This window comes from Macrosteles quadrilineatus, unplaced genomic scaffold, assembly GCF_028750875.1.
Source record: "Macrosteles quadrilineatus isolate MER2022 unplaced genomic scaffold, UCM_ALF_1.0 Scaffold_9__3_contigs__length_116548681, whole genome shotgun sequence".
NCBI lineage: Eukaryota > Metazoa > Arthropoda > Insecta > Hemiptera > Cicadellidae > Macrosteles > Macrosteles quadrilineatus.
Window position 1 is genome coordinate 18,648,713 of NW_026542602.1, and position 21,693 is coordinate 18,670,405.

The window sequence follows — 21,693 nt, forward strand, 5'->3', positions numbered from 1 at the left end:
AAAAATCGGATCATTTTTGCTCGAGTCATCGTGCTAACAGACAGACTATACAGGGTGTTCCGTAAGTAAACAGCCAACCTCCGGGAAATAGTTCTATGGGTCAAAATAAAAAGAAAATCAAGAATAACATTTTTTCCAAAATCGCTTCGTTAACCAGATATCCGCCATTTTGTATTTGACATAAACCTTTTTATTTTTGATTTTTTTCAACTGATTTTTATAAAGCTTGGTATGTAGGTTAAGGTGGAAAAGACCAATGTTAGGAAAAAAATCATCTTAATTCAACTTAAAATTTCAAAATGGCGGCCATTTTAATTTTTTAAAAACTTAAATTTGTCAAAAACGGCTAATTTTATGAAAAAATGTCACAAACACTTTTATTTAGCATTTTTAATTCCCTTTCAAACGATCAAAAGTTCAAAAAAGATCAAATAAGAAATAGCTAAAATATTACGATTTTTAGTTGTAAAATGGCACAAACCTGACTAGCTTCTGCCTTATTTTACCCAATTGTATCAAACAATAAATTGCAGATAATACAATAGTTATTTGTGTAACTAGTGGTGAAAGTGGCACTTTGCTGTGCAGCAAAGGCCTTTTTTACTCGTGTTACACATTATATTTTTCCTACAGTCACTATAAAGCATATAAAGCATATATAAAGCATATTAGTCTTTCAAACACTATACAACACGTTTTTAGGTTCAGCTGGCAACACAAATGGTGCCCTAGAGAAAGTACCCGCGGTCCGTATAGCTCCGCTATTTTTCCTCGGCAAGAAATGTGCTCCGCGTTTTGAGAATATAGTTCCGTATGTTTTTGTAATTTGAAGTGGTTTCCGCGCCAAAAAAAAATGCTTTAAAGGTATTTTCTTGTTTATTAAGATCGTAGGAATGTTTTAAAAACGTTTATAAGAAAAGTCCAGAAAGTTCAGAAATACCGAAACTATAAACACGAAATGACAGGTTAAATCGTAGTTATAATAGTCAATCAGCTGCGTACACGGATTACGTGCATAATAGAACCACACTGTTTTGTGTTGTTTCATTGGAATCCTGATGTGCGGCAAAGTATAAACCGTACGACAAAGTATAAACCGTATGGCAAAGTATAAGTATGCAGCAATTAGCAGCTTTCTGTACTATAAACAGTACAAGGAAGCCAACTTTGTCGGGTGACTGTAGGAAAAAAACATTTTGTTGTTTAAGCAGATATTATGTCTGTTGTATCTGGTCGCGTGTCTGACTACCGAGTACTAAGTACGTCGCATTACAAACCATGGAATTATTGAGACACAACGTAAATAGTTTGCTTCAGCTTGTCGATATAAATGAGATGTATTACTGCATTAATGCAGGTTCCACGATTCAATAAAATTACGAATTGGTTGTCTATGAATTTTGAATTGTTTCAGCTCAGCAATGAAAGATGAAAGTATAATATATCTGGACTACAACTCCACGACTCCCGTTGCCTCTGAGGTAGTGTCAGCTATAACGGAGAGCCTCCAGCGAGACTGGGCCAATCCTAGCTCGGCCTCCGCTGCCGGACATCGTGCCAGAGAGACCATTCATCGTGCTAGAGCTGCTGTTGCTCGTCTTATCAACGCAGCTGATGCAGCTGACATTGTATTTACCTCCGGGGGAACCGAGGTAAACTTGAGTTAAAGTTTTTAAAACTGACATTGATGATAAGAAACACATTTATTTGGTAGATAGCTATTTGGTATGTGTATGAGGACCAAATAGGATAATGTGTGAAATATAAATACACTGGAACCTCTATTGACTGTGTTCATACATTTAGGCGTGAAATGATAGTGTTAGATACTAAATCATTTTTCATCTGATATTATCATTTACATATTTTTCCAATGGAACTAATTGGGGAAGAAGTAATTTTTTAAAGGATATAATCCTGTGGGGTGATCAAGCACTTGTTAGTTGGAAAAATTATTCAAATGTATGTTGGTTTTCACATTTAAATTCAAATGGCATACAAATTTGATAAGTTTTTACATGACATGTGCTACAGTGCCGTGCCTACTAACACTTATTTAAAAAAAGTTGGAATAAACAGCCATTTTGGCTTCTTGAGACCCTAAAGCAAAAAGTGGTTCTGAAACTAGGTATTACAGTCTTAGGCTGCAGTAGTAAGTAACTACTTCCCTAGAGGTCAATTTGCTAAATCCTGTTTTTCGGTAAAACAAAAACCATAATGCAGTTACAGTAGGCCTATAGTCATCATCATTACATTGGTGTAAAAATCTCAAATATGTCTAAATATTTAAAATCTGCTGATCCTCTTAAATTGACATCAGTTGTTTGTTGGTAGAGTAACAACATGGCGATACACAGTACTGTAGAGTGGGGAAGACAATTCATCACAACCCCTCATGTTGTCATGTCCAATGTAGAGCATGTGGCCACAGTGGAGCCTGTCAGGAGACTAGCTGACAAAGGGGTTATAAGTGAGTGATTACTTCAGTTCCAGACGTAAATGGAAAACATGTTGAGTAGTAATTAGCTATACAAATACAAAGTAAATGCATAGACTAACTAACACAAGTAGACTTCTCATCCCATTGTAAATTTTGAAGCACGTTTTTCGTGTCTAGTTCATGTATGGTGACACTAAGCGCTAGTGTTGACAAAATTTTGTTTCTATTATTTTAGGGTTAATTTCTTGATTTGTGCTTTACTGTTTGGTTATATAACTAGGGGACAAGTTATTGTTTATGATTAGATTCAGGGCTGGACTTAGGACTTCAGGGGCCCCGGGGCAAATTTTCCAATGGGGCCCTAGGATTTCAGTTTGGGGGGATTGGGGGGTATGGAATACCTGAAAAATTTCTAAATTTAGGCTTCAAATAGAGCAATTTAAGGCCAAATAAGCAATAAGTTCTATATCAAAAATCGTTCTTAAAATATAACTATTTTAACATATTTTTATATACAGCATCTTTTAATTTTATACACAAAAAATAAAAATGTTTGAAACCTAATCTCTTGCATTCACTATTTAAACAAACTCTGACCAAATGTTTCAATTGCTTTGTAGTACCAGTGACGGCATATTTTGGTATGGTAGCATGGTAGGCTACCATAATATATTTGGATTAGAAGTATTGATATATTTTTGTTTATTACGTATTTAAATTATCGATTATTGCCGTCTATTTGTATGATTTTTCAATATTACTACAATATAGGTGTGATTATTTTATTTTCATAATGGTTTTGGTATCTATGGCATTCTCGTTTTTATAATATGTTAAAGTCCTAGCATGAAAAGTACCATTGAGGACTTTCAAGTTTGAGTTTTTTATTTACGAGCAAAATCTTGCAATGTCTAATAAACACTCACAAGCTAACTATTTATATGAGTAACTGAAAGATGTTTAAATGGATCCAATATCGATTAATACAACATAGCATTGAATACAACATTACTCACTTCAGCTTTGTTTTTGTACTGTTAGTTTGCAGAATTACAATAAAATAACACAAAAGTAAGACAATTTCAACCAACTTGACGTGACCACTAGTCTCAAAGGACAAACTATGGGAGTAAAGTGATTTTGTTTTGGATAGGCGATGATAAGGCATTTTATGTGTGTGTATGCGCGTGCGTGAGACAGACAGGACTAGACAGGATCCCTTATCAGCTCATTATCATTTATTTTTTCAGCTGCTTCTGCTTATCGCTTGTTTACGATTTCAGTCGACAACGCTCACCCGCTCCCAATAAATGTAATGTTTTGTTAACATCAGACGACTCTAGTTGTTTTAAAGTGCCTATATAGATTTTAAAAATCTTACTGGCGCTGTATGATTTTGACTCCAAAGACTAAATTGGAGATCAAAATTTCGACGCATAACTTAATTAATTACTATTTTACAAAACCTTTAAATTGAACGGATAATATACTTCTACCCCTTAAAATCCTGATTGGTATATACTAAGAGGTAAAAGAAAAGAATAACATTTAATAAAACATATACGGAGCAATGTTTTTATTTTTAAAAATATTTGAACTCCAGTGAATCTCCATTTAAAACACAACACAATTTTACAAGTTACGTTCTATTTTGGGACAAGAGTTTTCATATTTATTGCATTTTTGCCCCAAGCGTGGGGCCCCCTTCAACTCATTCGCCACGGCCGTACGTTCGGGCGAGCGGCTTCATTGAAACTGAAACTTGTCCGTCACAGCCTAGCACATACTGTATGCTCGTGTAAACCAGGCCTAAGCGTGGGGCCCAGTGTAACACTGAGGAAAAGTCCCTTAGGTTCAAGAATTTTGTTCCTAGTAATGCTTTAAAATGCACCTAACAATAACCTTAAATATAGGATAACGAAAATAAAAATAAAGCTGTTACAAAATACCATTTGGTAAGTGTCTGATCAATTTTTGAGGTTATTAATAAAAACTAATGTGCAAGGGGGTGCTTAAGGGGGCCCCTGTCGGGGCCCCGGGCGTTCGCCCCCTCCGCCCATAGGTAAGTCCGGCCCTGATTAGATTGTATTATTTGGCTAAACGAGGTTTTAAATTACTGTAATAACCGGAAACTAATTGTAAACAAAACACAACCTCTACATAAACCGTACAGAACTAACAATAAAATTGTCCTCAGGGCTGTTCCATAAGGATGAGAAATCTACTAAGAGAGTATGTTTTATCTATGGTAAAAGTAATAGGGTTAAGTTGTTGCTCTGAATTTAACTAGGATACTCAATTAGGCCCTTAATGATTTGTTTGATACATATATAATGATTTTCTTACAAAAAACACACAAAAAACATACATTTAAACTTGAAACAATGGCATTGGCTGTGTGGGAATGCTATTTTCCCTCTCAAACTTGCATGAGACATTTGTCTGCAAGCTTCTAAAGACTGTAGGGTGTTAAATCTTGATAGCTGGTAGCTTCTAATGTTAGACTGAAATGGCAAAGAATGTCCAAGCTGTAAAAACTGCTCAGATTCTCTTCAGAAAGACAAGGCTATTCAGGACATACTGGCTGACAACAATGGGAATCCACAGATCTTTGAACAGGAACTATTTACAACAGAGTACACATAACTGTGTGTGATACTAATAACCAATTGAAGCGTCTCTGGAAGTTGGTTGAGAAATGTTTGCTTTGTAGGCTACACAGAGGTTGCTGTCAACAGTGATGGCTGTCTGGAAGCTGCAGATGTAGTGGCTGCTGTCAAACCAGACACTGTTCTGGTCTCTGTCATGATGGCCAATAACGAGACTGGAGTTGTGTTTCCCATTAGAGAAATAGCAAGGTAATACCACGTGAAACAGTGTATTTGCTCAATAAGTCAAATTTGAATACTCTCAAAACACTTATGATTTAATTATGTGGAAAGAATTTGTGTTGTATGTAGGCTTTATGCCAAGAGAATGATTAGGATATTACTATTACTAATGACCTTTTAATAAATAATACTCCAAAATTCTAAATTTGATATCATAGACTGTTGGTCTGTTTAGAAGAGCTTTTATTTAAATCCTATTATTCCAGTCATATTAGGGTTTTAGGTGGAAATAATTCCCTAAGTGGTGAAACTTTGTATATGTTGACGCAAAATTATATTGAGGACTGAGGTGTTTCTTGTCCAGTTAAAAGTGTTAGTGTATAAGTGTGTATATAAATTTAGTTGAGTAAAGTTTAGTAGTTTAGTTTTAAGAATAAAATGCACCTTTTTCTTCTTGAAGTTAGTGGAAAGCATTCAGAACAATTGTTTTAATTAATTTTATATCAGCCTTGATACCTTTGATATTTTTTACTATAGGTAAGATTTACTTACTTTTGCCTGAAGGTGTCAAATGTTAACATATGCTGTACATGTTTTGAGCTACTTACAGCTCATCTTCAGCAGCATTCTTGAATTTAAAAAAATCACATCAAACGATGTTTGTCGACTATTTACAGTTTATATATACACACCATGATAAAATACCGTGACGTCACTCTCCCGTGTTCAAGTTCCTCAGTAGGCCTGCTACAAATGTCGCCCGGTCGTGGTTATCTTTGTTTAACCGTGCCTACGCTAACATGTTTACGGTACCTACACTGCCAAACGCGTGTGTGTTCTTTGTATATATTTCCGTGTGTTTGTGTGTGTATATATAAACTGTAAATAGTCAACAAACGTCGTTTGATGTGATTTTTCTTATTCAAGAATGCTGCTGAAGATGAGCTGTAAGTAGCTCGAAACATGTACAGCATATGTTAACATTTGACACCTTCAGGCAAAAGTAAGTAAATCTTACCTATAGTAAAAAAAATTCTTTTAAGTTTACAACCTAGGCCTATGTGCAATGTTAATTCATTTTCAATAAAGTAATCTATATATAAAGCTCAAATACCACTGACTCACTCACTCATCACAAAATCTCAGAAACCATAAGACCTAGGAACCTGAAACTTGGCAGGCATCTTACTTTTGGGTAGTAGACACTCACTAAGAAAGGATTTTACCCTCCGACCTCTGGGCTCCGCCCCAGTGGCTCTGGAGTTTCCCATGTTAACCTTATGAGTACTCATATTTAAATGGAATTAATGAATCTTAACAGCTGTTTCAATTAAACAAGTTGGTTCTGTTCTCTATGATGTTCAATAGCATTAAAGTTACAAGGATTACCAACAGGGTGCAGCACTATTATTTCTTTTACATTTATGACAACAGCTAATTTGCAACCAAAAGGTGAGTGAGCGTAGCGAACGAACTTCAACCTGGAGGCGAGTTAGCGTAGCAAACGAGCTAACCTGAAGGCAAGTGAGCGCAGCAAACGAGCTCTAACCTAAAAGTGAGTGAGCGTAGCGAATGAACTTCAACCAGGACGTGATTGAGCCATGCGAACGAGCTCACTTATGAAGTTAAATGGGGCAAAGCCCGCGGGTACAGCTAGTAATGTATATTGATCAAATTGATTTATTATTTGCTTCGAACCAATACTCGGTAAACTGATTTCATTTTGTAGGATAAAATGTTGTTATTTTCCCTACCATTGCATGGTAATGATTGTGTTGCCACACCAATAAAAAGTACACAAATAGCTACTACTACTTTCACTACTTCCTACGTGGTGGACCTGTTTCCCTCCCTTCCCTTAGCATTTTAGAATTGCAGATACATTAATCTTACACGCCACAGACGGTTTCCACACTCTGCAATGCTAGCCTTTACTACTTCCTTCATCACTTCCTAAATTTTAGACCTGTTCCTCTCCCTTCCCATAGCATTTTAGTATTTTAGATACATTAATCCAACTGTCACAGACGCTTCCCACACTCCGCACTGCTAGCCTTTCACTAATGTATCGAGTAATCTTCAGTGTAATCTTTGCTCAATAGTTACAACTGATGTTTTTCCCTTTGTACTGTATTTTGTAATTTACTATTATACTTTGGATGGCTTATTATACTACACATGTTACATGTCTTTTGTTTACCTTGTCCTTGTTATTTTGTTCAACCAAAATGGTTAATTAATTAGCAACCCATAAGGCCAATGTTAAACATTTTTGACTTTCAGTTTCATTTTTCTATTTAATTAGATTTTTGTTGGTCGTTCTAACTGCAGTAAACATGTTTTTAGGCCAGAAATAAACTATTAACAACATTTCAAGAAAATAGTCTAAGCCGTTTTTGAGATCTTTGTGGAAGCAAATATACAAGCAAACATTGCTCATATTAGAGTAACGGTATAGGATTAAAATAATATTTATCTATGTGTATATATTTGACATTAACATTGTCGTCTCCTGCGGTAACCTAAACGTTACCATAATCATCCGCAATCTCAGCAAAATCCTGAGTATCTCCGGCGGTTTGTAGACATTATGGTCATCTCGCTCAGTCATGGAAATGCCGTTATAGTCTTCCGCAATTGTGACAAAAGCGTGAGTTTTACAAATGCGCAAACTTTGCAGACGCATTTTACGAGCCTGATAGGCTCAAGCTCTATTTTTGTACTTTGTGCTCGATCTCTCAAGCTTATAGGCCAGGCTCAAAAAATCGAGCCGCTCGCACACCTCTAATAAATGGCATTGACCATAGATTGCTCTCAGAGTATACTAATGAGTTTCCCCGAGCAAAACTGGGTTCCCAGGTATTTTGTTTTTAATATGTAATTTTATTTAGACCTTTTTGCGATATACTCTTTGTTACTGGTAAACTTGTGTTCTAAGAACTTATCATTTACCTTTTAGTAAGACTAGATCTCCTCCTAAAAAGACATGAAAAACCTGATCCCCAAATTCTGGTTCATCCTATAAAATCTGCTTTATACTGTATTGCTCTGTTGGCAGGCTGTTGAAGAGAGTGAATGACAGTTGCAAACACAAAGTGTGGCTCCATGTAGACGCAGCACAAGCAGTGGGCAAACTACCAGTTGATGTGCGTTATCTGCAAGTGGATTACCTGACCATAGTAGGCCATAAGGTACTCCAGCTGTGATTAGCAATTTACCTTAATTTTGTTTTCACTAGGTGTAGAAAAATTGAAGTTAGGGTTTAGTTTATTTATTCTTTGGATCCCTCTTAGAAATGCATCCCATCATTCCTTAAAGGCTTAACTTTCCCCTAACACCCAATCAGAAGAACCGAGTTTTTTACAAACCCTGTAACCTTGCCATTTACTCCCAACTGGTTTGCATATGTTGAGCATCAACTAATCTGCCCAAACTGGTTCAAACATTTTAGACTTTTCTGCCACACTAATATGAGTTGGGCGCTCAGTCTTTTAACCAACTTGAAATCTCATTTTGAAACAGTCAGTGATTTGTTTGTAGAGAATGATATTACTATGGGAATAAAATATTATTTAGAGAGTGGTGGGAAAAGAGAATAAAAATGAGAAAAGGTAATGATAAATAGTTTAAAGGACCAGAGGGGTAAATGTTGAGAAAGAGAAATATTCAGATTAAAGAATATGATAGAGAGGAAAATGAACACACATTCAATGGTAGTAAGAGAACAAGACACTATGATTTATTTACATTTGAAATACAAGACATTCCATCCCCATATTAAATTTGTAGCCAGCTTTTTTCCAAAATAGTTGTAGTTGATGAGAGTGACCGACAGATTGTGCTGATCTAAATTACTGATTTCTGTTGAATACACAATCAGTTTTACCAATTCAAACTAATGGAATTACTTATTGTGAGCTGTAGCAACTGTTATGACCCGTCAACTTGGCCAGCAACAAAAAATAAGGTAGAAAATACTGTAGAGTTTTAGTCACTAGCACATTCTTTGACTAGCTCAAACAACTAAGTTCTTTTTTAAAAAAAAATTGCTACAGCTGGTCCAAAAAGATAGGACATCTACTTCAGTATACAATAGGCAATGATACAACCATAGACTAACCAACACAAGTAGACTTCTCATCCCATTGTAAATTTTGAAGCACGTTTTTCGTGTCTAGTTCATGTACGTGACACATGGGCGCTAGTGTCGACGAAACTTTGTTTCTATTATCTAAGGGTTAATTTCTTGATTTGTGCTTTACTGTTTGGTTATATAACCAGGGGACAAGTTATTGTTTATGATTAGATCGTATTATTTGGTTAAACGAGGTTTTAAATGGCTGTAATAACAGGAAACAAATTGTAAACAAAACACGACCTCTACATAAACCGTACAGAACTAACAATAAAATTGTCTTCAGCTGTTCTATAAGGATGAGAAATCTACTAAGGGAGTATGTTTTATCTATGATACAACATATGATATAACAATAAAATAAATAAATAGTATTACAGCATACAGTTGTAAGTAAAACAAAGAGCAAAGAGCATTTAAAATATAATATTGAAGTTTACTGAACAGTCAGTTTCTTTATCTATTCAGGCATATTTATTTATTTCTAGTAACATTGAACGTTACCCCCTTGGTTATTTAGCGAATTTCCCATATAGGGAATATTTAGCGAATTTCCCATATAGGGAATATTTAGCGAATTTCCCATATAGGGAATATTTAGCGAATTTCCCATATAGGGAATAAGCTATTACCGTAGTACTCATGGTAAGACCTGGACGCGGGACCGATTTTTTTGTTTGTTTCGAGGTCCCTAGAGACCAAAAACACCATCCGTTCAAATTCATATATATATATATATTTATATATTTATATATTTATATATATATATATATATGTGTCCGTTAGCACTATAACTCGAGCAAAAATGATCCGATTTTGATGAAATTCGGTACAAACGTGTAAACCTACGTTTATTCGAACGAGTTCGCGATCCAGCATGATCGGACCATGGGAACGGGGGTTTACGGGGGGTTTTATGGGGTAAAAATAGGTTTTTCGCATTTTTGACCCAAAAAACATATAATTTAGCAATTTCTTTCCAAACCATTTTGTAGAGCTTAAAAAAACAAATAATTTAGTATATTGAAGCGTTATTATGCGCCTAATGGTTACGGAGAAAATTCCAAAAAATTGTAAATTTAAAATTCCCATGTTATTCTTATGGAGAATAAGTAAACTGTTGTAGTTTGCTTGTTTATGAACATATTTTGATCAAATTTGAAAAATGTTTTTATTTCTTACTAACTATTAACATAAAAAAAAAAAACAGTTTTACCTCCCTGATGCAGCAAACCTAAGTACTTGTTAAACTAATTCTATTTAAATCGGGAATAAATGTTATATTTTTAAGTAGACATTTCAGTGTAAATCAAATGGAAATTCGCTTAGTCTGCAGGTTTGCTGCGGCGGGGGTATTTACTATTCAGTTTGTTATATTTATTTAAATCAAAGTTGCTTAACACTTTGAATGCTGAGTAATAACGGCATGTGATCACCTATGGACAAGCGCTTTTTTGTTTATCTTTTAAACTAACCCTATTCAAACTCATAAGCTGGTGCAAAAGTGAAATACCCCCGCCGCAGCAAACCTGCAGACCAAGCGAATTTCCATTTGCTTGACTGGATTTACACTAAAATGTCTCCTTAAAAATATCACATTTATTCCCTATTTAAATAACATTAGTTTAACGAGTACTTAGGTTTGCTGCAACAGGGAGGGTAAAAAGGTATTTTTTTTGTAAAATGTAATTGTTTAGTATGAAATGAATGCATTTTCCAAATTCGATCAAAATATATTCATAAACAAGCAAACTACAACAGTTTACTTATTCTCCATAAGAATGACATGTGAATTTTAAATTTACAGTTTTTTGGAATTTTCTCTGTAACCATTAGGCGCATAATAACGCTTCAATATACTAAATTATTTGTTTTTTTAAGCTCTACAAAATGGTTTGGAAAGAAATTGCAAAATTTTAAGTTTTTAGGGTCAAAAATGGGAAAAACCAATTTTTACCCCATAAAACCCCTATAAACCCCTGTTCCCATAGTCCGATCATGCTGGTTTGCGAACTCGTTTGAATAATTGTAGGTTTACACGTATGTACCAAATTGAATCAAAATCGGATGATTTTTGCTCGTGTTATCGCGCTAACGGACACATATATAAATATATATATATATATGAATTTCAACGGATGGTGTTTAAATTTGTTCTCTAGGTACCTCAAAACGAAAAAGTAAATCGGTCCCGGGTCCAGGTCTTACCATGAGTACTACGGTAATAGCTTATTCCCTATAGGGGAAATTCGCTAAAATATAAAGGTGTAAACATCAGGTGGCGCTCACAATAACAACTATTCTCATTAATGACTAAGCTTTCAGTGATCCAATGTATTTCAGATTGTTTGCGCAGTCAACGTGTTAACTATGAAAGACTGAAATATTCAACAAGGACTAATACCATAGACTAACCAACACAAGTAGACTTCTCATCCCATTGTAAATTTTGAAGCACGTTTTTCGTCTCTAGTTCATGTACGTGACACAAAGGCGCTAGTGTCGATTAAACTTTGTTTCCATTATTTTAGGGTTAATTTCTTGATTTGTGCTTTACTGTTTGGTTATATAACTAGGGGACAAGTTATTGTTTATGATTAGATCGTATTATTTGGTTAAACGAGGTTTTAAATGGCTGTAATAACAGGAAACAAATTGTAAACAAAACACGACCTCTACATAAACCGTACATGAACTAACAATAAAATTGTCTTCAGCTGTTCCATAAGGATGAGAAATCTACTAAGGGAGTATGTTTTATCTATGCTAATACTTAATGTAAACTCTAAATTTGAACTGTTGTCAATAAATGTACAAATGTTAAAATAAAAGACCAATAAAATCTTATGTCTTAACTAAAATTTTGCTGCAAATTTTCTCTGAATTAAAATTGTTTTTCTGAAAACCAAAACATATCTTTATCAATGAAAACAAATTTAAACAAAATAAATTTTAAATATCAACATTGTTATTCACCTGGTTAATGTCAAAAATAGGTAATAATTAAAGGTTCATTAAATGCAATACAAACTGAAAGAAATTAAAGTCCTATGACATGAATTACTTATACATTTTAAATCTATAAAAACACAATTGTTTATATACAACATAATATTGAAATAAATTAAACTCCTGAATCTGATACCGAAAATTTGAATAACATACGGTACTAATGTTATTTTTACTCACAAAAACACTGAATGAATTGAACCGCAAACCTCAAAACTCATGAATCGAATCATAAAAACCCAAACTTTTGCAAAATTAAGTTATTTTGAGATTTGAGATTCGGGTTTAACGTTTAACACAATGGTTGACAGTTCTATGGTCCACGTATTGGTGCTCTTTACGTCCACCGCAATCTGGGTGCCCCTGTCACCCCTGTGGTATGGGGAGGAGGACAAGAGGTTGGGCTGAGACCTGGTACTGAGAATACCCCTATGATAGCTGGGCTGGGCCAGGCTGCTGCCCTGGTGGCGGATAACCTTCAGACATACACTGACACTATGAGAAACACCAGAGATTACCTTGTAAAACAACTTCAGGTAAGTCATTTTACTTTGTTGTTTTGTAACTTATAGCTCAGTAGCTATTCACTCCCCTCACAGGATTAAACACACTCGTACAGTAAAACCAATTACCTTCAGGGACTGAGACCATGACGGCTTTGATGATGACAATATGGAAATAATTTTGGAAAGAAATAACACAGTGTTAAGGTCATGGACAGGAAAAATGAGTTACAATATTTAAACTTTGATCAGTAATATTAAATTTAATTTTTGGAAATTTCCTATGTAGGTGATAGGCTATTACCATAGGTCTTGTGAAAAAATCTATTGCGGGACCGACTTTTGTTTTTGTTTTGTTTTGATATCCCCAGAGGTAAAAATATCAACTGATCAAATTCACATATATATGTGCGTGTGACTGTAATTACTCGAGTAAAACTGATCCAGTGTAGATAAAATATACAAACACAGAAAAAAAATTATGAAATAGTACAAACATAAACCTACACATTTATTCAAATAAGTTGGCAAACCAGCAGAATCGGACCATAGGAACAGGGTTTTGTGGGGTGAAAGTGGGGCTTTGCCATTTTTATCACTAAAAACCAAAACATACGTTCAACTGGCATCAACCTACTTCCTACAGCTATCAAACCCCAGAAGAAAGTGATTCATACTTGGTGGGAGCGTCAATTGTCTTCTTGTTTTCCAATACTATAACAAGACTAACCCTTCCATGGGCGTGGCGTGGTAACTAGTTAAAATAGTAGTGGACTAGTGGATGAAGAAAAGGAAAACAACGTTGGACACAGATTTGTACTAGCTAGCTTGACTGTGGAGGGAGTTTGATAGTGACCTTACAGATTACCCTCATATTTGTGTTAAATATTAACATGTCTTTAAATATAGGAGCAGACAGGCTGTGTGGTGAACTGCTGCCAATCACCTCGTCTGCCCAACACTGCTAGTATGTCTTGGTCCCAGTGTACACTCAGTGGTAGTGAACTGTTAGCTCAGTGTCCCACACTGGTCGCCAGCACTACTGCAGCTTGTCACGACCAGACGCAACTCTCATGTGAGTCACAAATAAACATTACTTTGTTTTTTTCCCATTTTATTTATGGAAGTCATGGCTAAAAATATACAATTAACCCTTTCAGTGCTATGTAAAGATATATGGTTGTTTACTAAAATCTCTAAGGGATATAGAGAGGAAGGTTATTTTAACAAAAAGTAGCAAAACGGCCATTGGTGACCTGAATATTCATAGGATACACTAACAACCACTTAGCTAAAAGATTTACCCATTCGGATGATTAGAGGTGTATGTCTAAACCAAGGATTATGAACCCCTCACTATGCCCCAGTGGTTGTAGTATATCGCTACAAACACACAGGTCACCAATTATTTGCCACACAGGACAGGAATTGAACCCGAGCAAATGAATGCCACTGGCCAAGTGACACACGCCCTAGCCTTCTCGGCTATCTGTGCTTGGAGAATATAGAGTAAAAACTGGTATTCAAGCTGACGTCAATAATTACTAACATATGGCGCACCCGATGGCGCTTCAACCTAGTTTTTCAATGTATTACTAGGTAGCGGCAGCAACACTAGTTAGTCACGGACTATTTATATGATATTTTCAACTGAACCACAACAGTGATCATAAATGGTTTGGCTGAGGCTTTACTGCAAACAGGATATTTTCCTAAAAAGGCTATATCATAATAACCTTACAAACTAAATCAAGGTTAAATTCAATATTACATTGTAAATTAGATGTCTTTCGATTTTTTGAGATTTTGGTTTCAAATACTGTAATGCTATCAGAAAATTACAATTTATTATAAGAAAACTTGGAAATTTACAACGAAAATAAAGTTTTATTTAATGTTTTCTGCAAATACCAAAACTTTTCTTTGTTATACATTTGGTTTTATCTTATTATTCCAAATTAGCCTGATTAATAAAATAATGAAAACAATACAGTTGCAAATGAACAACAGGTAATGGAATCAAAAGGCAAACAAAATACAAAATATGAATTATTGGCCTAGCAATCAAAGGGTTAACCAGAATTTATTTAAGCTGATTGGGCTTAGATATTTTATATCAACGGGCTTATGAAATATATATAGTCCTGGTCTAGTTACTAAATACTTTTTGCTCTCTACTCTTTTTTCAGTTTTCAATATTGTTATGTTACGTTTCAAGAATGTATACAGCGGTTTTTTACAAATAAAAATTAAATGGAGTGATTAATGGAATACAATTTTTGATATGCCGCTTTTTTTGTACTTTACAGCGGTACTACTAGCTTCTGGTGTACCTGAGAATTTGGCTTATTCAACTATAAGGCTCAGTGTCGGCAGAGAGACAACTTGTGCGGATATTGACAAAGCTGTTGAGGAACTTGTGAAGGCCTTGAAACAAACTACCAGTACTGAATCTTCCATATCTTCATAGCTACCTAGTAATGTGTACTGCTTTTGGGTGAAAATTAGTGTTTTGTTTTCGGTATTTTTGTTTTTAAGTACAGTGTTAGAAGCTGTGAGATAACTTGTTTACCCACCATTTACTTCACAATACAATTTCTAATCTTGATTTTAAATTACCTCAATAATTAAAGGGGGACTTTACATTGACGTAGCTGCTACTTTTCTTTTTGTCAGTCATTGACTTGGGATACTGCAAGTATACTTTGTATCCTATTTTAAAATCTGATGCCTTTTTTGACGTTGTTTCATGCTTGCTCTTGTTTGTGTTTCCTGATGATGGCAAAATGTTTACCCTTATTTTCAAAATTAATACTTTAATAATCAATAAAATAAGTGAAAATACTTAACTTGCACTTTATCATAACTTTTGCTCATTTCAAAAAATGTTGAAGTATTTTTTTGCTTCACATTTTGCTTGAATTAAACCAAAGAAATGGAGTACAGTTTTGAGCGTGAAAAAACTAAGTTGTGTTCTGTTGAGTTTTGTTACTTTATTCAATCCTAAATGTACAACTGTTTTTGTTTCTTTAGTTGATGGTGTGTATTTAGAAGGAACACAGGGTTTTGAGATTGTCTCAAGATCAAAAGAAAAGCCAGGCGATACCATTCTGCATCTCTCTTTATGGCACCATGTAGCTTCACGACACCCTAGTGACTGTTCAATGGGAAACCATTCAACGTTGGGCGAGAGAAATGAACAAAATCATTTCATTTCTGACAAAGTCACTAGACTCGCCTCTGTCGAAGGTCGATCAGATCCAAGGAAATACAACAGAATATTTCAATTTGAGAAAGAGAATTGTAGAAAAACTGGTCCAAAATCACAGAAGGTTTCTGGAGTTGTGTGGCCAGCTATCAAAAATAAATGATGCAACCTTTGTCTTGTTTAGGCCAAACATGGACGGGTCTGTGTTTGATAATGTGTAAGATAAAATTTTGCAGCTTCAACAAATCATCAGCTTCACTTATCAGTTATTTTCTTGTAAACACAATACAAGTAACCAAGACAATTATTAATCGGCAATAATACTCCATATGCATAGAAATAATAATATACTCAATTTAATTATATATATTCTATATATCTATCTATACTTATTTAATACGCAAGCAGGTTTTTTGTTACAATTACTCCTCCGAAGCTACTGAATCGATTGACATGTTTTTGTGAGAGTATGTACAATAAGAAATAATTGTAAGAGTTACTGTGATAAAAGGATTTAAAATTAGAAAATAACATTGCAAATACTTCTTTTGAACAATAATTCAGTAACTCCCAATAAATGTGTGTTGTTTAAAATACAATTTAAAAATTCACAGCTGTTTCATTAAAAAAGTACTATCCACATGGCCAACATGTAAAGAAATCTGTGGAGGGATCTTTAAAGGCTTCTGGGGCAGAGCCTTGAGGGAATTTACTTCATTTTTCTTTTGATAACTCATCTACAGACCAAGACCTTTCTTTGGACACCTCTACCAAGTTTCTACGCCCAGCCGTTCTCTCAAATTAGTGGAGACAAAGTTCACAATTAAATATTTAGATTCCCCAATGTTAATCTTATGGGAGAAAACTCAACTTTGATGGAAGAACCTGCCCAAACTAATACAGATTTCAAAAAATGAAAAACACTTAGCTAAACTACAGATCAGGGCCATTTTTTTTTACACCTTAAGAATTAAAATCGGTCCAAAAATGTGGCTGTGGGATGAGTTCTGTTTACAAAAATCGGCTAAGCGTATTGTATTGTCCCTACATGCCACTAGTTATATACATTACAACGGAATGTTATATTTTAGCAATATTTCTTTATAGCAATCTTCTGGAGAAGAAGATGAGGACCAAGCCTTGCCTGCACCAAGGAATGTACTCCCTCAAGGTACCGGTCACATTTAAATTTAATGGACGATTTGAAGTTTCCTAATTTTTTTTACTTTATATTTTATTGAGATCTATATCTCTAGTTCTGTTATGGTTTTTACAATTAGTTAATGCATGATCAAACTTTAAAATAAAACACAAAAATGTTTACATTCATATTGTACAATATTATATTTATAAAAAATATAATCTTTATGATCAAAAAATGTCTTTATGTCATAGTCTTTATTGTATGATGATGCCAATTAGCTACATTATTCATGTGATAATTGTGAAAAAGGTGTATTTTAACAACAAAAACGAATGTACGGTGAGTATAGAATGGATGATGTGAAATCTCTCTTTTTACTAGGCTGGCAATTACTAGCCAGCTTCAGTTAAAAGCATTATGATGAAAAAGATGTCTATATACTTCAATATCAACCTCCTGTATGGTAATCCAGCTACTAGGAGGTAACAAATTGCCCATTCTCAGGTGTGGGTTAACATCTGCACTAGTGAGTACTTTAACTACCCACAGTGCTATCCTGATAATTTAGACCAATTTGTTAATTACTAGGCAAAAATGTCATTCGTATTAGACTATAAACTGTAGGTCCCTTAGCTGTCATTAGCTATATAGCCTATTAATTAAACAGTTGTGTCTAAGGTATATGTTGGTCTTAGTCACTAACAAGACTACAAAGATCGCGCCACTCATCCTTCACTCATATTTGGGTTATAATACCATAGACAAAAAGAATGAAATATAGACTGTCAGCCGTGCTGCGGTTGCCATGGTTACCATAGGTTCCGGCGCACACCGCTGTAGTTTACGTAGCGCGTACGCCGTAACTACCGTGGTGCTCCAAGCGGTGTGCGCCAGAACCTATGGTAACCGCAGCACAGCTGACGGTCTATATTTAATTCTTTTTGTCTATGATAATACGCACCTAGTGGTGTCCCCATCTTAAATAATTGATATAATCTATCTATCTATCTATATAAATAAAATTAGAGTTTTGTCTGTACATTGCTTAGAATAATGAACTTTTTGGTTATTTTTACATTTCATAGGTCAGAGAAACCGAATCAAACCTTATCTCAATTTCTGTCTGTCTGTCTGTCTGTCTGTCTGTCTGTCTATCTGTCATTCTCTTGGTAACGCTAAAATACGCACTTTATTACAACTACTCCTCAATAACTATAGCACTGTCCCGCCTGAAACTTATTTTCCAAATACTATACATATATGAGATGGTTTTAGACGTATTTCATCGAATATGAGACAGTTAGATATTTAACAGTAAACCCTTGAAAATCAAGTTTTTGTCGATTTTTGACGTGGAATTTCTGGAAGCCCATGTTAACCTTATGAGAAATGAAATTATTGAATCTTAACAGCTGTTTCAATTAAACAAGTTGGTTCTGTTCTGTGATGTTCAATAGCATTAAAGTTACAAGGATTACCAACAGGGTGCAGCACTAGCACTATTATTTCTTTTACATTTATGACAACAGCTAATTTGCAACCTGGAGGCGAGTGAGCGTAGCGAACGAGCTAACCTGAAGGCAAGTGAGCGTAGCGAACGAGCTAACCTGAAGGAAAGTGAGCGCAGCGAACGAGCTCCAACATACAGGTGAGTGAGCGTAGCGAACGAACTTCAACCAGGACGTGATTGAGCCATGCAAACGAGATCAGATAGTAAAAATAAAAGTAAGCCTACCGTTATAGGATCGACCGGCAGACACAGAGGTAATTTAACCTTTTATTGATTGTCATACGATCCGGAACAACAAAAAACAACATAAAATGAAGCTATGTATAATAGTTTGGCCAGCATATCTTAAAATATGCAAACCAACTGCTGTTCGTTATATAAGAAGGTTTCAACTGAATATTATAAGATCCCCGTGCGTAGAACGGGTACACAGCTAGTCTATACTATTATAAAGAAGAGGTGGTGTCTGTGTGTGTGTGTGTGTTTGTATGAGGTAATCTCAAAAACTACTGAACCCACCGGGCTCAAATTGCACAAAAATGAAGCTACAGCTCCGAGGATACATATAGAACTATTCCCGCTTCGATACTGTCCTAGGGCTCTGCCCCGTGGGCATTCAAAAATTTGAGGTGAGAGATTTAAAAGTAAATATTGATTGATGGTATCCATGGTAACAAAGAACAAACCTACAAAGTTTAAAAATGTAAACAAGCAGAACTAACTGTCAAAGAAGTTTGATTTCATAATTCCACACAGCTGGTTCAAACATATGAAATACTGCACGAATATTAGAACAGAGAGGGTAAGGATTATAAATTTAAAATAATGATGTCACTTAGCCTGAATGTAAACATTAGTTAATATTATTTAAATGGAGCTGTCAAACCTTATGTTAATGTAATTTGAATTTCATTAGTATATGATTCTTTCAGTTACTTCATTTGTTTATGTTTATGACCTATTATACTGAGCCTGTTCTAAATATTTGTGAAATGTTGTAATAATATTTTACAGGGACTAATTCGTTGTAAAAAAATTGTTCATGGATATAGGAAATAATTAAGATTCTATAATCATTGCCGTATCAATCTAGGCTCTTATCCTGAGTTTTATGAGGTTATTTTTTTATTTATTTTTGTGTAAACAGTAATAACCACCCTGCCGGAGCTAATCTACAGACTGAGCCATTTGCCTGATTATAATTTCACTAAAATATGTTATAAAATTACCTCAAAAATCCTTTCAGGCTCCGGCCCAGTGGCTCTGGCTCTGGAGTTTCTCATGTAAACCTTATAAGTATTCATATTTAAAGAAATTAAAGAGTTTTGTCAGCCGTTTCAACTTTACAAGTTGGTTGTATGATATTAAATAGCATTAAAAAAGTATAAGGCTTACCAACAGGGTGCAACACTATTATAATTTTTCCATTTATGACCACAGCTAATTTTAACCAACTAACAAAAAAAATTGTGGTACACAATGAGAACTTAACTTTTTTCATGGTTTAGGTGCAGTGGTAGAAAATTAGGGCTATGGTAGATACTGTAAGACACTATAGGATACCGTATAAATTAAAAGACCAAATTTTCCTAAACCGTGTCCTCTCCCATAACTACAATAAGCTTTATACTTACATGCCAACCCCGTACGAAGGACGGGTACTCTGCTAGTTAAATAATAATAATGGCATACCATGTTCTGAAATTTTAGTTAGCAGTACATGTTTTTACAGATCAGCCTTACTATGACAACTACAAGGGTGTCCCAACAACCCATAGGCCGGGGGAGGTAATTCCCATGGAATTCATTGAAAGGCAGGCCCAGGACCTCCTTTTGGCAATTGGCATCCGGGGAAACAGTGTTACTGGTGTAGAGGCACTCGACAATGACACAGCCTGCTATGTTTGCCTGGTCAACAAGGCAGACAGGACGGCATCCCCCTGTGGCCATAATATTCTTTGCTGTGACTGCCTCCCAGCCTTCGTTAACCAGCGACTCTATGAGTCTGTCACAACTCCAGGAGGGGGTATTTTGGAGCTTCCTTTCAGAATGCCTAGGACCTGCCCAAACAGCAGGGCATTAATTGGCTACATTATTGCCAGATATGACTAAGTAAGAGCTCAAACTCAACTATATACAATAAATAACTTGTTAATCAGCACATTGATATTATGTGTTGTTAATTTAACAATAATAGAAATAAGTTTGTTTCCCTACTGTTGTCCTAAAATATGATAACTTTTGGTTTATTTCATATATTTATTGAGTACAACAAACAGATATGTGTTTTCAGATATACTGGAAGATAAATAACAATGTAAATTTATTTTTAATAAAAACAATAACAATCAAATCTAAACAAATACATACTAATTTGACAGTTACGATCAGGTGATCTTTTGTTTGCAATCCGACTATTCCCACATATTATTCCCACATATATGTGGAAATAGCACACCTATGATTTTTCCTTCCACCATGGATGAAATCCATAAAGGATTACTATAGTATAGTTCGGCCGCTTAGAAAACGACCTGCGCGCTAATGCTAAACCAATGCTGGAGGAGGTCGCTTTCTAAGCGGCCGAAATATAGCATGATTGCATTATACATGGTCTCTGAAAAAGAATTCCAGGATTTTGAACAGACATTGCTTGGGGACTATTAACTATAACTAAACAATTTAAACATCGCAGTTTTTTCTCATACCTTGATGATTATGGAGATATTTGATAAAATAGAGATAAAATATTTCATCTATCTAAAAACTTTTATCTCCATTTCAATATTCTAAAGTGGTATTTTAAAAATTATTATTGACTTGTTCACCAGCACATCCGCAACACAGGGTTTGAACTTTAAATACTTTCTTCTGAACTTCACAAGTAAAAAAGCTGCCGGCATACAAAGTAGA

At 34.9% G+C, this 21,693-nt stretch overlaps 2 protein-coding genes across 4 annotated transcripts in view; one reads left to right on the top strand and one right to left on the bottom strand.

Moving 5' to 3' along the window:
• LOC129002325 (selenocysteine lyase-like) overlaps positions 1 to 20,626 on the top strand; it is a 40,439-nt gene extending 19,813 nt beyond the window's left edge. Inside the window, exons 2-10 of one of the 3 annotated variants that reach the window (XM_054430041.1) lie at positions 1,415 to 1,652; positions 2,335 to 2,470; positions 5,154 to 5,298; positions 8,330 to 8,462; positions 12,727 to 12,951; positions 13,828 to 13,993; positions 15,228 to 16,343; positions 17,234 to 17,297; positions 20,513 to 20,626. In XM_054430041.1, the coding sequence (XP_054286016.1) occupies positions 1,422 to 1,652; positions 2,335 to 2,470; positions 5,154 to 5,298; positions 8,330 to 8,462; positions 12,727 to 12,951; positions 13,828 to 13,993; positions 15,228 to 15,388 (1,197 nt within the window). In that variant the 5' untranslated portion in view covers positions 1,415 to 1,421 and the 3' untranslated portion in view covers positions 15,389 to 16,343; positions 17,234 to 17,297; positions 20,513 to 20,626. Of the gene's footprint in view, positions 1 to 1,414; positions 1,653 to 2,334; positions 2,471 to 5,153; positions 5,299 to 8,329; positions 8,463 to 12,726; positions 12,952 to 13,827; positions 13,994 to 15,227; positions 17,298 to 20,512 lie in introns of all 3 variants that reach the window. The other 2 variants (XM_054430042.1, XM_054430040.1) reach the window with 2 other exon arrangements.
• LOC129003271 (uncharacterized) overlaps positions 20,491 to 21,693 on the bottom strand; it is a 43,763-nt gene continuing 42,560 nt past the window's right edge. Inside the window, exon 3 of the mRNA XM_054431562.1 lies at positions 20,491 to 20,840. Coding sequence (XP_054287537.1) covers positions 20,491 to 20,840 — 350 coding nt within the window. The remainder of the gene's footprint in view (positions 20,841 to 21,693) is intronic.